General features: G+C 37.4%; 1 protein-coding gene across 1 annotated transcript; it reads left to right on the top strand.

The window, feature by feature from the left end:
- The first annotated feature begins 5,815 nt into the window (after positions 1-5,815).
- LOC103702638 (alpha/beta-Hydrolases superfamily protein) lies at positions 5,816-14,341 on the top strand. Its single transcript, XM_008785146.6, has 3 exons — positions 5,816-6,031; positions 6,936-7,225; positions 13,599-14,341. Exons 1-3 carry the CDS (start codon positions 5,900-5,902, stop codon positions 14,131-14,133), a joined length of 957 nt encoding a protein of 318 aa, XP_008783368.3. The 5' UTR covers positions 5,816-5,899; the 3' UTR covers positions 14,134-14,341.
- The last annotated feature ends 4,614 nt before the right edge of the window (positions 14,342-18,955 follow it).

The following is an 18,955-nucleotide window of genomic DNA, read 5'->3' as shown; positions in this document are numbered from 1 at the left end:
ATTTAGTTTCATATTGGTTATGTACTAAGTAGGTTTTGAATATCTATACATAACCAAAAAAATTTAAATAACACCTTTTGGTTAACTTTTTTGGGAGGGATACTGTTTCGTTACAAAGTAAGCTACACTAATTTGTGTTTTGTAGGTCATCTACAACTTACATGGGTACCACTACCATCAAGTTTCATTTCCTAATATAATAGATTTTTCAAAATTTCTCACTTACAATATAGCACCGTTTCAGACAATTGTAAACTTCTTGACATATTTGCGTACCTCTAAGGACTTATTTGGTTTACGGGAAGAGGAGGACAAGTATGGTCAACAGAAAAATAGAGATATGTCTCATATTTAGTTGAAATTTTTAAATGAGAGATATAGAAAAATACTTTTTCTATGGAAATAAGATTCTCATTTTTTATGGAAAAAAAAGCTTATGTCGGACAAAAAAAAGTTCAATTCCCACCGGTTGGAAATCGGAAGATTTTTTCTCAAAAATATTCCTAAGTTTTTAGATAGAATAGGGTAAAATGTTTTTCTTTATTGAGGGCATAACAAATATTTTACACAAATTTTTCAAGAAAGGAAATGCTCAACCGAACATAAGCCACTCTGAAATATAACGCATTCTCATGATCAACTAAACATATAAAAAATACTTTTCTAAGCATCATATACCTAGGCATCAGCTTTTTAGAAAAAATATTCCAGCGAGAAAAATGCTTCCCATGATCCAAACGAGTTCTAAGTGGTTCTGCAAGTAGTTCTAGTACGCCTGTAGTATAAAAATAGTCTTACTAGCATAACTTTGCTACGTATTTGACAAAGTAATCAATTAATAAAATTTTCAAACTTTATTTTGAAATGACCAAATATGACTTTGAATCCTCGATTGAAAGTAATTAGTGCCTCAATTTTTCTTGACAAATTTTTTGTCAAAAGCCAGACACTCTGTCCTAAAGTTCTCTTTGGACATCCATTTAGAGGATGCTAATTGTATTCAAGTATCTCGTGACACCAACAAAATTTCAAGCAATCTACATGTTGTTCTTCGAGGCCAAAAAAAATTGATGAGCTATCGAATAGTGGTTTAGAGTCGTTCAAGTTGATATTTATGTCGCCATTCAGATCCACGCATGCAAGACCCTCAAATTTTATGAGATTTTAGTCGACAGTCATAGATTTTTTGCTACTCTAACTAGGCTTGTTTATCTTACCATCTCAATTGGTTGAGATTAAGAAAGCACAAGCCATGAGACCTCCCATGTTCCAAAACACTGTACTTGCCGGTTTCCTTCCAATATTAACATATATGAAAGATTAGCTAAAATTGATTCACCCAAAACATGTATCTAAGCGAATCGATCTGCAAAAATACTAGAAAATTGGAATAGTTTATTTGTTTACAAACTGTTGTCTGTTGATTGTCAGCCCGGCACAATGTGAAGGCCAAACTGAGGATCTGAACATGACTGACCTGCCAAGATTTATGCCAGTAGACTAATTCATACCCATCCAATGCTCGGGTAATGACTAGTTTTTCTTAAGAATATGGTGCTTATTTGTGTTTGCATCCATGCTAAATCTTCTTCAGTCTAAAATGCTTCTTGTTTAACTTTGTTGAGATCCATAACAGCTGAACAAATTGAGAGTATAATACTACAACTGCACCATCATTGATCATGGCGATGGTTCTTTTGTATCACTTTCCTTTTCTTATAATTCACTTGCAGTGTGCTACCCAATGAAATATATTTTTTGTCAAATCAAATGCTTAGATGCATATATCAATATTACAATCTATGGAAAACCCTGCACTCACAATTCTCATCATATTTACTACTAATCAACACTCTTATGCCCCATTTACCCCAAAAAAGAGGAAAAGAGAAACGCTTTTGTGGCCAGCCCATCCAATTGGTAGATGTTTAATACACCCAAAATTCAACCTTAAGCTTTCTGCATGCAGTCCTATTAAAATTCTCAATGTGTTTTATGATTTGGAGACTAAGAAAAGCTTGCCTGCTTTTGTAAATATCCGAAGCCCTACATGCATATAGTCTGCAAAGAAATAGAGGTATGAACCGATAGTTCTTTTTTGCCAGGGAAACGTCATCTTCAGGATCAAAAGAAAAGGTTGGAGTGCTTTTAAAACCCAGCAATTTCTCTCTTCTGCAGTTGGAGTATTTTTTGGAGCGTTGGGAGGTGTATCATTGACCTTTTGACAAAGAAATTTTCATTTATTGGTGTCCCTACCATCCTTTTGCAGAAGCAAAGTTTATGATTTTGGTAAAGGACAAGCTAGGATAGGTTATGCTCAAATGGATATTCATCCAGATCCAGTTAGATTTAGATTGGATGATGAGAATCTTACATCGATGATCCGAACCATTGGATATGATCTACTATCTCTATATTGCCTTTATACCAAAAATTATGTAATTTGGAGACATCTAGTCTATGTATAAAGTAGTAAAAAATATATAATTTAGTATTATTTAGTCTGTTCAGTACTAAATTAGAGATAGTAGAGCACATCCAACGACTTGGATCATTGATGTGGGATCCCTATTGTCTAATATAGATATTTATAGAGATTCATTCAAGCATAGCTAAATCCAAAACTTTCTCTCTACATATCACATCTCCTAATTAAATTGAGGGACCGCCATCTTGACTTTGCTGAAGTTCCGTGTCATCCTTAAAAAAAGGAGGTGACCTTGCAATGTTCCTTACATCATTAAATTTGGACCAAGGGAAAAAGCAATACCGACTCCCCCACCTTTAAGAGAAAGTCTTGTTATCCAACAGACCTCAATAAAAATTCCCATGTAACTTCGCACTTCGTCTGTCCTCCAAAAATTATCTGCCTTTCTTGTATTTGTAAGTCATCAGTCACAAAGTCCTATGATTGGAATGCCTGTAGAAATTTTTTGGCAAAAAGGTTTCTTTCCCTTTTATTAGGGTATAATTTTTAGTTGGACAGGATCCACTACTAAATTAGTAGACTAATCCAACCACGAAGCAACACGCACAAGTATGCTATGTCGTGCTCTTTTCCTTTTCGTCCGTCATTGTGCATGTTGCCTCGCGGTCGATAACCACACCCCTTTCATGAGCACTCAACTTCTAAGCGATGTTGGCATGAAAACTTTCAAATATGTGTGGTGTATTTGAAAGCATCCATCAATGCTTGATACCTTTTTTTGTTGATGTGTTCAAGCCCACTACAAATTGCCCAAGGGACTACTCTTCCTTGTATCTTTCTTGAACGGGGACAAGCAATCCCATGAATGTTTTAGTGCAGTTGTTGGAGAGCTGAACAAATTATTGCTGCAGTCGTAGCCACAAATTCAGGTAGGTTTTGAAGGATGGCATCTCTGCTTATTATCATGAGAGGCGAGAAACAAACTCAGAACATTGGTATCAAGAATCCAAAACTTTATCACCTGCATTAGTTGGCACCCTCGGCCAACATGGTCTTTCAATATATATAAAAAAAATAAACACAAATACTTAAATAAACTTATGATGTTTATTTACATAAACATCCACCCACAGTTGATATATAATTGGATTAAAATACGTAAGTAAGATGTGAATGTAATAATATATTTTCTGTAAACTTATGATGTTTTTGTTTTCAAGATTCAAACTTGGGCTTGGGCCCAGCCCGAAGGTTGCTTGGATGCAGGCTCGTGTCACTTGGGCCTTAGCTCTCACACCTTAACCCACACCCCCCAACCTCACACACAAAAATAGAAAAAAAGAAATGTCCATGAATGGATTTAAACATTTAATCATTGATTTTGCAATATAAAATGAAAATTTTTTCAACAAAATGATACATATTCAAGGATCTTGCAACTGGATGCCACCCCTACTTCGGAACATTCGGACTATGATCAGTGGCAATGTGGCCTTGCAGGTCAAGCATTTGTTTAGAGAGGCTAACGAAGCCACGGATTGGGTGGCCTCGCATGTGACTAGTCACTCAGAGGTGTCCTATAGGTCGGGGAGAGGAGTTGCCTAGGGCGCTCCGGGATTTATTGTTTTCTGATTTTATTGGATGTATCCGTACTAGAACTATATGAATCATCCGCTTTAGTTAAAAAAAAAAAAATCTCGCAGCTAATTTGCCTCTAAACTTAATTGCTCAAATATATATGTTAATTAAATGTATATCGAGAATATTAAATTTATGCAGCGTCCATCTCATGTAAATTTTGGAGCGAAATTTTCTTGGAAAATTGTTAAAAATTTATTGTTCTAGATTATTTCCAACAAATTTTTTTTTGGTACATCGACAGTTCACACTAGTCTCGCATGAGCATTGCCATCAGAGTCAAGGAACAAAATACTCCACAAAGATGGAGGAATAGATATAAAACGGGTATAGAGAATCTCTCCAGAATGGTGAGCAGCAAAAAAGGCGACCCAATCAGCATCTCGATTCACCTCCCGGAACATACGTATAACTTGGTAGGCATCGCATTCCTTCAACAGCCTCTGGATGTCATCTAGGAGTGATCGGACACCCCCGACCTCTCCTGTAGAATTTGCTCAATCACGTCTACTGAGTCACCTTCCACAATGATGCGCTCCACCTCTAGAACTTGTCTCGCATAGGAGACTCCCTCCCATACGGCTCTGAGTTCCGCTCCAAGAACTGAAGTTCCAAAGGTGCGTCGCCCTTCTGCCGCTACCAACCTGGACTCATGGCCCCTAATCACAAAGGCAATACCAGTAGAACCTCCGTTAGCTGGCAGACTATCATTAAAGTTCACCTTTAGGTAACCAGGGAGTGGGGGCTCTCAGGATGTGAGGACATACTTAGGCGCTATAGCAACGGAAGGAGAAACCCAGATTTTCCTAACTAGCCAAAATGAAACAACCATAGTAGCCTCAGTGACTTCAATAGCCTGACGGATAACTCTATCCACCACAACCCTTAGGGGGACCTTATGTCCTCAAAGACTCTTTCATTCCTATCTAGCTAAATATGATAAGCTAGATAGGTACCAGCAACACCCCACCCACTAGAACTCGGAGCCTGTATGGCAGACCTCATATGCCGAAGTAAATCCTCTGCAGACTCAATGGATCTCAGCAAGTGGAAGGATGCCTCCCTCCAAATCTAAATGGTCCGAAAGCAATGTGGTAGGACATGGCTGACCATCTCCTCTACCTTCGGGTAGTCCATGCATGACGGAGAGATCCCCATCCTCCTCTTTGCCAACACACTCATAGTTGGTAGGCATCCCCAGACTACCTTCTAGATGAACAAAGCAATCCAAAGATGGGCCCGCTTCCTTCAAATCCAGCCACTATCCAAACACCTCGAGCTCTCACCATCTATTGCCGCCTACACATCAGCTGAAAAGCATTCTGGCCCTCCTGGTGGCCGTCCAAACCAACCTATCAGTGGCCTTGTGAGGTAGCAGGATAATTTTTGAACCACGGCTAGATGGTTTTCTCCCAGCCGTCCATATCAATGGATGCCACCAATCTGACGGTTAATCCAGAGCCGAACTTGAACGAGTATTAATACCAGCTCTTTAATATCCCCACATGGCATTCCATTCAGCCCGTTGCCAACTGCCGCATCAGACCTCTAAATTTGGAGTTTTCAGATTGATTGAGCCAATTGCAAGTCTTCGCTTTAAAAGAGTTTAAACACGTGATCCCCAGCGCGAATCAAAAAATGAAGGCGGAGGGAATCCGACCCGGGAACATCAAAAAAATCTAGATGGGAGGCTTAGATTTCTCGAGGCGAACATCATGGATTCGTCGTTTCCATCCTTCTCCAATCCCCCCTCCACCCCAGAAGATTCCCAAGACCTCTCTCTCTCTCTCTCTCTCTCTCTCTCGCGCTGCCGCCACCCCTCCGCTTCCCCCAATGGCCGCCGCCTCCGCCTTCCCTGTCCCCTTCTCTACTCGCCGGACTGCTCCCCGGCAGCGCCTCGACGCCCCCGCCGTCGCCTTTCCGCCTCGCCCGCTCCACCACCTCTATGACTACCCCTCCCCCTTCGTAAGCAAAACCCGCACGATTCTTTTCATAAAAGTCGCTTCTTTGCTGGATGTTCTACGTTATTTTGGTTTCTGAAGTCTTTATTTCTTGAAAAGTTCGGATTTTGCCCTTCTTTTTTTTGTTGTATGATATGTCCATATGCTTAGTTTTTCTCCTCCATTCTTTCGTGAACTCCTTTTGATATCGCTCCTGGTTATAGAGTTTAGATTTTTCGCTTCATTGTAAGTGTAATTTGTTTATTTACTTAGGTTCTAGTTCATGGTTCTTTTGGCGAACTCGTTTTGTTGACAACACCGTGCCGTGTGCTATACCCGGAATACCCTTTTCAATGGAATTATAACCATATATTTGGCCTTTGTTGTAGTTATTCTGTAGTTTGCCTGCAGGGCTTTTGGGTTCTGTTGATATCTAGGCCTTCTTTTTGTTGGCAAATGATGGCCTTTTGCAATCATTGTTTCTTATGGATGGTACATCATTATGCACTAATATATACAGTTAGTTATAATTCTTAACTAGGGGGGAGAAAATGTAGAACACATAAATAAGAAGGAACTCTTTTATGTCTAATTCATTTGATTTATGATTGTGGTAGCAATCTCCAATGAATTGGAAGAATACAAAATATAGTTTGGTTAGGTATCTTATCATGGCCAAGCCAGACCCATGAACAAGTCTGACTTATGAATTTCGATTTTAAAGGGGAAAGCTTTGTTGCAATTAGTGTGCTATCAGGCTGCTAACTTTGCTTTACAAGGATAGGGCACGGTAATTTTGTGAACATGGGAGCACAATGGCTTTTTTATGACTGTGGGGCATTCCTCTGATGTGTATATAAATTATATATTTGATAATTTGTTATAAAAACTATGCATCTTCTGACTGTAACATTTCAGTTCCTGTCCAGAGGAGATGCGGCTTGTATCATCACAGAAGAGCGTATCCTAGGCGGAATGTTGTTGGCAGGGAAATGATTGGCCAAGTAAAGTTAAAGGATGATGTTGATGATGAAGCATGTGAACTAGTCAGTGGAGTTGAGCTTAGTATAGGGGAGGACCAGGACAGCATTCATGCATATTTGTTGAAGGCAGTCAAGAACAACAATGGAACTGGTGTGCTGCTTTTGTCTGATGTCATGGGTTTTGAAGACCCATCTATACGAGACTTTGCCTATCGAGTTGCCTGCATTGGTTACAAGTATGTTTTAATGTCTGGCTGATTCATTTATTCTTTTTCTCTTTATCCTTATCTTCTTTCACATTCCTGTCTCAGCATTTTACAACAGCCATAACAATATATTTAATGCATTAATTTCATATTGCTGCATCAAATATATTGTTCTTCAACTGTAAATCTGCACAGTGATTCAATCCCGAAGAACTCTTTTTTTCCTTTTCCTTATACATCACCTTTCTGGAAAGTTATCATTGTTATTATTGTAATATGGGAAGAACAGAATGGCGGTAAAAATATCTAAATAAAAGGTATTGTATATGCCACTAACAAACTGAAAAAGATCAACCTAACATAAAAGGCCAAACCCCATGATGTTCTCTTGTACGCTCTGCAATCAGAGCAATTCATTCACTTTATTTAGAGGAGTTCTATAAAAACGTTTAACTTTTTTTCCTTTTCAAGTTAAAATACCAGACCACATTAGTTATCATTATACTTTAATGCTCCCTTTCATTCTTCTATGAAGCAAAAAAAAAACAAGTCTCCTCTTCTTTGTCTTCTTCATACAAAGTTTACATGATGGGCAACTCTATTTCTTTGTTTTTGGAGCTTGTTATAGGTCCTCTATTTACATGAACTGCCTGCCAGGACCTAGAATTTTCACGGCATCCAAATTTCATCATACAGAAATCACATCTTTCTTCAATAATCTGCATCATTGTTATCACCTGATTCTTCATTATATAAACTTAAGGGAAACTTAACTCTATTCAGAACTGGTTTAACTAACCTAATCGTCATTTTGAATCCATACTTAAGACTAGGCAAAATAGTAATAGATATTATTTATCCCTGTTCTCATTTCAGTCCCTTCATGTCGCAATTACTTGGTCCAAGAAACCTTGTTTTGTGCAGTTCATCTAACATATCCATGCAAAAAGTGCTCTTACATCTCAAGTTATGGCCCCTGAAAAGCCAGGTTAGTATTCATATCTCACAAAAAATTTCGAACAAAATACATCTTAAAAAGTTATATACATCCTTCTAAAAATTTAAAACTAGAGTTACAGATAAATAACTAAAACCAACTCCCTCTTTAAGCCCCCCAAAAATTGAACATGTTAGAAAGTGGCTTTCTAATGCATTAATCACCATTCTTTCGTTCCATCAGCTCAATCCTCCAGTCATGCTGCATCATATTGTCTTATTATATCTCTCTACAAAGTCCTCTCCCCCTTATTTTATCTTTAAAAACTTTAAAGTTGCATTTCCAACAAGATCAATTCATATCACTCTATTCCCTTGAATCGTAAGCCCTTCGCCATTTGCTTTGCATAGTCCTTTTTTATTTTAACCTTTTTGTACAGGAATCAGCAAAGTATTTCATTGAAATTAAAAATGATAAATCATGTGTCTGTTTTCATTAGATGCAACATGATCTGACCAAGTGGAGGAATGTACGACTTGGCATTTTTTATGGTTCTTTCTAACTTTTCTCAATTAACTCTTTAATTACTTTCTCTCCTAACTTCTCACCAGAATGTGTCTAGCATGGCAGCATTGAATTGCTGTGTCTTTATGCTTCATTATTCTATGAAGGGGCTCTAAGTTAACAATTACGACTCATCATCAATAAACTCTAGGATACAAAACTTGGCCGAAGAGCTAAAAACTTAATTTTAAATGAGAAAAGTGAGCAAGTGATGCAAACTCTCATCTTCAATGAATTTCTGAGATTTAACTCTCTCTTTCTCTCTCTCCCTGTGTGATGGAGATTTAAGACAATGATTTAATTGAGGTTCGCTGTTCCGATACCAAACCCTGTATCAATGCCATACTAGCACAATATTGATACGGTGTGATATAGAGTTTTTTTGACGCACCAAATGTCGGTACGTCATCCATACCGGATACCGATACTGAGCCGGTACGATATTGTACACCCCATACCGCTAAATTTGGGCCTGTACGATATACCAAGAATTTATTTTTTTAGTTTATGCTGGGAATGGACTTCACAGTTCTGAATGGATTCTATTTCCAAAGTGAGCAAATTACTATTCCAGCAGATTGATCCTGTATCCAGAATTTACATGCACTGCTTTACTTTAAAATTTTTGACAACTTTGTCAAACCACAGTACTTTATAAAATAGATTATCAATCACATATCCTGTAAGTTCAACCCTGTCCCAAGCCTATTTTCCTACAGATGTCATTTGAACCGCCTTTTCATAATAACTTTTTTTTCTGACTTCAACTCAAGGCACTAGGAGGAAATGAGATTTCCATTAGCATAACATGATGGACCTAAAAATATGAGTATCATCAACATATTAAAAAAATGATCTCTTGGTTTATATCTTGCAACATCCAAGCTATAGTCAGAACTTGATATATTCCATAAGGTTATAAACTGATCTCTTATAATCTAAAAATCATCATGCAAAACACTATCAAATTCCCCTGTTAAAACATGCATATTGAACTTCACAATTGACCATTGAATGATCATTGCTGTCGTTCGTTCTAAATTTTCTAAAGGACTGTAAGCAATCCAAAATGTCAAGGAACCACCCCTTCTAGAGGAAATGAGGAAAGACACTGCAAGATGCCAAACAAGCATGAATGAAGCCTTAACAAGCAAAAAAGAATTGGATAAGCTAAACTTCACCTTTCATGGAGGCAAAGGAACTTTGACTAGTAAATACACTACTATAATTTATGTGAGATACAGATGCTAATTTGATTTATGTATTGTAGCCATGTGTTTTGTACTATTGTACTGAGGAAGACCACATTTACTTATTTTATGCATACTTTTCGAGCTATTGCCCTAATAAATGATGCATTCTATTGTTTTACTTGACACTTACACTCACACTCATTTCTTGGTTTTTTGCATATAGAACCCTACCATTTGCTTTATTTCATATCACCCATCATTATTCGTAGTTACAAACTTGATACAGATAACCCTCAACTAATTCCCTGGTGATGCAATACAAGACACAGCTGGCAGGTTCTGTGATCAGGTGGATTGTACCAAACCTTGTGGGAGCTGACGGAGTCATAGCTAGAGATCCTAACATTTCAATAATTGACTTATCATGGTTTTTGGCCAAAATTCTATTGAATTTTCCATTAGATATAATATTAGTGTTTTTCTTAATTTTCTGATTTTGTAGTCTAATAGTTCTAGTATACATCCTTTTACTTTTGGGTCAAGTTTTCTGTTTTAGTCGGATTTGTAAGTCTCATCAATTTAAGGCAGCTTGGGTTTTAGTTTGCACTAGGTTGTTTTGGTTGATAAATAAAAATTTTCATGGAGTTTTCTTTCACTTCTCTTCTTGTTCCTTTTGCTTCCTCTCTTAGTAGCATGTGGGTGAAGTTTGCATCATCTGGTAACCCCTTTGATTTTAAGTATCCACTAATAGAAAGAGTACGACATCATTTTTTTTGGTGTTTGGGTGGATATATTGTAGTCACATGACTAATTTTCCTTTTAGTAGACTAGTATCCAGTGGACACTACCATGTTCCCAATGCATGGGAACTTGTAGTACACTCGCTCGATCTCCCTTTAGTAATCTTGGACCATAACCTTTAATGATCCCCTTTTGTCAATGTCACCTCGCATCCTCAAATCTCACCAGCACCACCACTATGAAGATGGGTTTTGCCCTCAAAAGCACCCCCAAGTTGTATCTTGGGAGCTCATCAAGAGGGATGATGTCACAATAAAGGTGGTAGAGGTGGTTGGGGAGGTTAGAGAGGACAAGGGGATGGTTGGAGAAGAGGTCTTCGGGAGGATAGTAGCAACTTTAAGCCTTGGCATGGGTAGTGGCAAAGGGCTTGGAGGTCGACAACCTATTTGAGAAAGGTGGTAGCGTTAGCATTGCATGGACACGTACACAAGAATTGGATTTGAACACATATCCATGTGCCTAAATCGGCAAGAGAGAGAAAAGAAGATATGGAGATACGTAGAATAAATAATAAATTTAACTAAATTATACGTATCTATATTTTTATATATTGTTTAAACATTAAAAACAAACATAAAAACTAATATATGTTTCTCATTCAAATTGTCCAATTAATTTAAGCAAATAAGCAAAATAGTATTTTGCAAATTTATTTCAATAGCTACATCCTTGGCCAATCACTGCAGAGAGAATATTTCACTTCTAACATGAAAATGGAGGGTCAAACTTATAGTTGGAAGAGTTCAGCTCTACCATTATTTAAAAGTAAGAACCGTAGAACTTCGCAGGTATCCGAGTATCCGATATATATTTGACTTGGATATGTATTCAACATGAATTTTTTGGAGCTGGATGCAAGTGTCTAGGTAACGCGAGGTGGCATAAGCATCAAGACCAAGTGACCGACGTGATTGTCCTCAAAGGAAGAGGCACGGATGTTGCTATGTTCAAGGGGTGGACAGTGCAGCCGCCATGCTTAAGAGAGAGCCAAAGGAGAGACTCATGACCAAGGTTAGGGACTAGGAGGTTGTAAGAGACATGGTGAAAGAGAGGATGCTTGGGTTGGCATAGTGATGGGGACATCAGCTAGGCCACCATTTTATTTGCATATTTGTTTTATTTTTATTTTTGGGTTTATTTGCATTTTAGGGCTTATTTGTGTTATTTGTGGGCTTATTAGGATTTATTTCTGTGTAAGGGGATTTATGCAAATTGTGTATTTGGGCCCTATATATAGGGAACTATTTTCATGATTAGGGTTTAATGAAGAATTAAGAATTTCTTTCCCCCACGTTTTCCTCTCCTTTCTTCCTCCTTCCCTTCTCCTTCTTCTCTTCTTCTTCCTCCTTCTCTTCCCCCTCTTCTTCTGCTTCCGTTTTAAAGTTACAACACACGACAGTCATCCCAGGAGTGCATCGTCGCCGCTGCAGCCATTGTTCCTGGATTTGGTTCGGCATCACATAGAGGTCAAGGTTGGCCATGTGGCTAAGGGCGAAGGAGGTGGTGCGAAGGAGGACGCATCAAAGATAGGAGTAGGAAAGGGAGGATGAGAGGTCATGGTGGTGGCAGTGGAGGAGAAGGTGGACAGGTTCGGTTGTATGATTATGGTGGTGGTAGTAGGGAATGTGGGGAGGAAGGAGAAGAGGGAGATGAAGGTGAGGAAAGAAGGAACACCAGACAATGATAATAGGAAGGCAATGACAGAGTTGAAGGTGAAGACAAAGCCAGTGATGAGAGTGCAAAAAGTTAGCAGTAAGGAAGGCATTGTAGAAGGTGGTGGGAGAGGGGGACATTGAAAAGTATGGCAGGCTGGTGTAGCTCTAGTCTATTGTAGTGGGGGTTCGAAGGGTTGCCCAAGAGAAAGGAAGAAAAGCCAAAGGAGGAAGAAACAATTGGGACACAAAGGAGTGCACTTAGTTCCTTAAGTAAAACGAAGGTTAAAATTGTCTTTTCCTATCTTGGGTTAATTTAATCATGGAGTTAAGTTCTACCAAGGGCACTAAAAAAGAGGGCTACTGAGAATCGATTAAGGGTTACTTGTTTGGGATTGCAAATATGAATGATAGTGGGTGTTAAACATAATTAGAGCAAAAAAAATAATGTGACATATGCAAAAGGCCCCCTATTTTTCAGTCAAGTAGGAAATACTGGTTTCCTCTGGCAGTAGTATTGATCATCATGAGATGATTCACATATAACCAAATGTTTTCCATCCATTATCCTATATTCTTGGCATTGCACTTTCCTTTTTTTATGTCATTTAATTTTGATATTTGATATGATATTCAAATAACTTGACAATGTGCTTCGGTAGATTAATACACTGAATCTGATATTCCCTTTGTTTACCATAATAACCTTGTCAAGCCTCTCTCTCTCTCTTATTTACTAACATTGTCTTTTACAAGATTTTGCACTAGTTTTCAGTTTTGGCTTCTAAAAGCAATCTTTTGGTTGCGACATGCCATGAGTTTGAAGGGAAGTGGTGTCCCTTATCCATGTATTATATGCATAATATATGAACCTGCATTGAAGGGTCATATTAGCACGAGAATTATGGTTTATCACCAATTTATATCATGTTCCATAATTCCATTGCCCCTCTATAAAGAATTATTGCAATTTGCAACATTTGATTTTCTCCATCTGTTTTCGAAGTTTTATGATCAAGATCTGCAGGCTTTGCCTCCCTGATCTTATCTTTAAATAGATATTTTTTCAGTAAATTTAACCGTCTGGCCTTTTATAGATGTAACAACGAAGTAGGTGCATTGCTATTACCATATATAACCTAAACTGTTGCACTGTTTTGGCACATCTCATCATGAGTTTTGACATGCATAACTAGTTTTTTTATGTCTGCATATCTTCTGACAAAAAAAAGTCTATCTGTATGTTATACTTCCAGTGTTCTCATCCCTGACTTGTTTCGTGGGAATCCATGGAACATAAACCAGCCCATAACAGAGTTTGAGCATTGGCTATCTAGACAATCACCAAAAAGGGTTGCTAAAGACATTTCCATGTCGGCAAAGTGGATGAGGGATGAATTTATGGCAGCTGGGATATCAAAGAAGCTTGGCATCATTGGTTTCTGTTTTGGTGGTGGACATTTGGTTGAGACACTGGCTCGTGATGAGCAGGCATATTTTGGTACTGGTGTCTGCTTCTATGGTACAAATATGAACCCATCCGTAGGTAGCAGCATTAAAGTTCCAGTCTTGTTTATTTGTGGAGATAATGACCTGCTTTGCCCCATAAGTATCCAACAGGAAATGGAGAAGAACACCGGAGGCTCAAAGTTAAAAATTTATTCTGGCAGAGAGCATGGTTTTGCCCATCGACCAAAATCCGACGAAGAAGATCAAGATGCAGAGGATGCATTTGCCATCATGAGAAATTGGTTGCATGACGACTTGCTTGTAAGGAAGGATCATGCGTAAGGGATAACCATGTTTTTAAGTTATATATTCTATGTGTAGTTTGCTAGGTCTCTAAGCTGTCAAAGCACGAAGTTGTCTTGCTTGATGATGAGCTAGAATGTCAAGTTATTTTACTTGTTTTAATGTATGCATATTAGCAAAACTTAATCAGACATCAAAGACTGTATAGTTGGTCATCTTAATACATGCATGCTAAGATAAAGTCCAATTTTGGTGTTCCTTTTTTTGGCAAACTCCAGATTCTTTTTCGTGACATCTTTTCTACCCTGCCTCCATGGTGAATCAGAAGAAACATGAAATGAATAAGCTTGTTCATTAGCTTCAGTGACCGGTCCATGTAACATGGATTCTTTAAATTTTCCAGGTGTGAGGTGGTTTGTACCTGTTCTCAGTCTATTGTTATTGAAGGCAGTTTGGAGCTGGCAGTTGATTAAACTTTTGATGATGTTTAGTCTCTAATATAAAAGGATGTTTACAACTGTCAACATTCGTAAGGATTCTTTCTCTATTGTGTTCTGAAGAGAGATTAGTTGTCGGTTTTGAGGCTTGGATGGCCTTTATTATACTTGCATTGAAAGATTTTCTTGGGAATCTATATGGTTGGCTATTGAGACCATTAATTTTCTACTAAGAAAAACATTAATTCAACTGGCCTTTGAACATTACATGCATTGGATGTGGTAGCCATCAATCTCCTTGGACCATGTAAGGTCTCTGATATAATTAAATATTTTTCTTAACGGATGGTATTTTCAGTAAAATGTGGATGTAGAATCCAGAGGAGAAAATTACTCCAGGTCTTACCATTTATGAATCAAATGAAGGCCCTGTGGATTTGATAGATGCCTACTTTTCTTGGAACTTTTTAAAATGTTATTTTAAAGGTGACCTGTCTATGTTACTGAAAACAAAAGCTTTGAACTATCTAATGTGAGTCAAAATCATAAATGTAATCAGATTGCTATCCATTTTCTTCAAAAAATATGAAGTGTTAGTATGTGATTTCGTGCGGGTGTATATTTTGTTCCGCATCGGTTACTCGCCAAAGAAATTTTCGATACTTATATAGGACTAAAGAATCTAAAAAATACTGTTCGGCTAGCTATTTTTAGTGAGGTTTTATATTGTTACAAATGGTATCAGAATGAATCTGGTCTATGTTTTATATGGAGTAGGGGACATTGCAATACGAGCTTATTAAGGCTGACCATGGACCGATCGTGGTGTTTATGATTAGATTTGAATGGATTTAAACTTTTCACCTGATGAGGATGACAGAATTTAAACGGAGGGAGTATGTGAGGATCCATGCGGGCATGTGTTTAGTCTCACATCCGTTATTCATCGAGGAGATCTTGAGTAGTTATATATGGATTAAGGAGCCTACAAAATACCTTTCGACTAGCCATTTTGAATGAAGTTCTAGGTTGTTACAGCTAGTTAATAGGTTATAGTAATGATGGCATCATTTTGAGCATAATCTGTGCAGCTGCATAAATTGTTTAAGCTTAAGATGATCAATTTATAGAATATACAGATTATGCAGGTGAACTCTACCAGCTTCAAGTCTTCTTAGGGGAAGAGATGACAGGACAATCTCCCTTATTTATGTGCACGACAAAAGGAAGAGGTCTAAAATTTATTTGTTTACTTGTACTTATGTATATCCGAGTAAAAATTATTGACTCCCTCAAAATATAACTGCATTCATAATCTTATTCAAAAGTTAGGATAAATGTTCATCCATCATACCAGTCTTAAAAAACGCATGACTCCATGATATTTCCCACAGCTGGGAAAATTCTCACATGTTTGAAAGAATTTAAGTCATGTCTCTCTCCTTTTCTTTGCAAACTACTTGAGGAGTTATGATGGATCTTGTTCAATTAACATTACATTTCTAAGCCAAATTGAAAGTCCAACCATTCCCTTAAATTAATTTTGATCTATTTCTCTTACTAAGTACAATTAATTCACTTACAAGAAAATACAAACCACAAAATATTCTATACTGAACTTTCTTTTTATTTCACCTCGGTGTGTGACTATAACTTTATAGCATACTTGATCATGAAGTCTGCTACTTGATTAGCTTCTTTCAGAGTCTCAATTCTCTCTTCCAGATTTTCATGACAAGGCTGTTGAAGGAGAAAGGAGATTCTTTTATTCCATACTTGACCCTAGAACTTTCGCATCGATGATATCAAGTCGACATAATCTTAGAGAGGATCTACGTATAGACTAACCTAATATTCCACCTACATGAATTAACAAGATGAGGGAGCACAAAACCATATAAGCAACCAAATGAATGACACTGGTGAGAATATATATATATATATATATATATATATATATAAGTTTAGCAGGAAATTCTTCCAGTACCATTGGCCAACCTGCCATCTTTGCAGCTACTCACCAACTCGGGAATAGGAATCATCTAATGCTTCAAAGTCTAACAGGTAGATGGAATCCAGTCAATGGACAGATGGATTGATATATACTATGAGTTAGGAGAGGGAGTTGGACCTGGGCCTACAAAAAAAAAAAAGGGATGGATTGGAGAATGAAAGGTTTTCGTGGGGTTCACATCTCTTGTCGTGGAACCGATGCCTTGTATTATTGGGTGTTTATTAAACCTCTAATGTACCTATAGTTGGTGTATGAAATAAATTTGTTTTATGAGGTAGTTTATACTTTGGAGTATATAAAAATAAAAAGGGAAGAATATGGGATTAATATGTTGGATTGTGTATAAAGCCATCTTGGGACAGCTGGAGATTGCTTGCAAGCGTTAGCTTCCATCATCAACACTATCATTTTCTAAATCTATTTCTTTTAAGTCTAGCACTTAATCATTGCTCTCCCTCTTTACAGCTATATTCATGGGAACATCATAGATAAGATTATGTCATGCACACCTACCTTGAGATGAACTGTGCCCCTAAGTAAATAGCTAGCTGATGCATCCTACTCACCTAAGTGAATAATTTGGGATATTTTTAAGTGAAAAAAAGGTCACCATAATAAAATATTTGAACCTTTTTTCCTTTTTTTTTCTGCGTGAAATATTTGACCCATTATTTAGGAGCTCTAAGGGGCTTGGTGATTATTTTTAATAGTCATTAATATTTTATCAAGCCATTTCTTAATATTAAATAATTGACGAGTAAAGAGAAATGCTTACATAGAGCCATCTCTTATCACCATGCCATCTGCAGAGGCTCATCTGCTCACAACAATGTATGAAAGAATGTTGTCATAGTGGGGGTATTGAATCCTCAAGTATTAAATATTAGTTAGTAATTTATAAAATTCTGATTGTTATGAAATCTATCTATTTCTAAGCAAATCGGTCGAGAAAAATTTGATAATTTAGGATGTAGATTGTAATTTTTAAGAGGAAATCGAAATATAATTCATCACCATATTTAGGCTTCATTGTTTTAGTATAAGATATCTAGAGTCTCCAAGCTTAGAACACGCCACAACCGATCTCGGTTAGCATTGCTAGTATAAACGAAAAATCGCTACGTTTTTATTGTAGTTGGTTAAGCAATCTTATCATAATGAGTCATGACAAGAGTATGTACAAAATCAAAAACAAACATAAGCAAAGGAAGCATAGGAAACACCACTGGGAAGGGAAATCCAGAAATGGCATATGAGAACCATATCAGCATCATATAATGTTCATATGATCATTATTAAGAGCAAAAAGCACCTGTTTTTATTCAAAGAAAGCTATAAGAGTTGCTTTCATGTGATAAAGACATGGTTGAATGTCATGGCCATAGAAGTACGCACTATACAACCATCTAATCATTGAGCCTGATAGTTACATCAAAATTATTAAATTTTCATTTAACAATATTATGAAGAATTATACTCATTTTTCATTGAGAAAACAAGAATATGTCACTTATAAGTCTCTATTTTTTTTTAAAAAAAAGAAAAACAAACTCTGATGGGCCGGACCGCGAACAGGAAGTGTAGACCCATTAAGATGCTTGGAATATTTGCTGGGACCCAGTTTGGGGGAATCACGGACGCTGGGACCCACTCCTTTAATTATTATTAGCATTTTTCTCCTCTGGGCTTCATGGGATGCCACGAGCAAACGGAATTCCCGATTCCGTTATCTCGGCGTTATCGACGCCTAAGTCGCTCCGCTGCCACGCTCACTTTGTCGGCTTCCGGCGACCGGCGCGACCGGGAGGGCCGGTATCCCTTTCCCAACCACGTGGCAGCTTCAAGTGTAGCGGTGATGGGATCCAGTTGAGTTGGGTGCCCTCCGGCGGTCGGCGTTTGCGTGGCGCGACCCATGCTCTTATGCACATCATTCTAAAATTATTATATTTTTATTTTTAATAAATTTTATGATACTTTATTTTTTAATTCTATAATACTAAATTTGTATGAGCTATCTGATTTACCAAAAAAAAATAGAGATATTAGTATACTAAAGTGGTGAGGCCTAAATTTTTTAGATGCGCATGACTCATGATGATGAAAATTTGTGATAATGTTTTAGCTGTGTTTAGATATCCTTAAACAAGCGACTCCTCGTCGAGCTTTAAGAATTAATCTCTGTTGCTTGCGAAGAAATTATTCATAATTGCATCAAACAAGATTTATAAATAATTTTAAAATTTAGTAATAACATAAATCATAAGAAGTAATTTGGAATGAAGCATGTCCTAAAAATGAATTTCATCGTCTTGTGCAGGCCTATAGAGAAATTGAGTGGAAAAAAGAGAGAAAATTTAATGAAAAGAGAGAAAGACTAGTGGGGGTTCTCTCTAGGGGTGGCAATCGGGTC

This window comes from Phoenix dactylifera, chromosome 2, assembly GCF_051530095.1.
Source record: "Phoenix dactylifera cultivar Ajwa chromosome 2, Ajwa_hap1_PhDact_Kaust_v1.1, whole genome shotgun sequence".
Lineage (NCBI taxonomy): Eukaryota > Viridiplantae > Streptophyta > Magnoliopsida > Arecales > Arecaceae > Phoenix > Phoenix dactylifera.
This window is presented reverse-complemented; position numbering and strand designations above follow the sequence as displayed.

Coding starts and splice junctions, on each gene's coding strand:
- LOC103702638 (XM_008785146.6), top strand. CDS start 5,900: ATGGCCGCCGCCTCCGCCTTCCCTGTCCCCTTCTCTACTCGCCGGACT. Junction 6,032..6,935: donor ATGACTACCCCTCCCCCTTC/GTAAGCAAAACC, acceptor GTTCCTGTCCAG/AGGAGATGCGGCTTGTATCA. Junction 7,226..13,598: donor GTTGCCTGCATTGGTTACAA/GTATGTTTTAAT, acceptor TTATACTTCCAG/TGTTCTCATCCCTGACTTGT.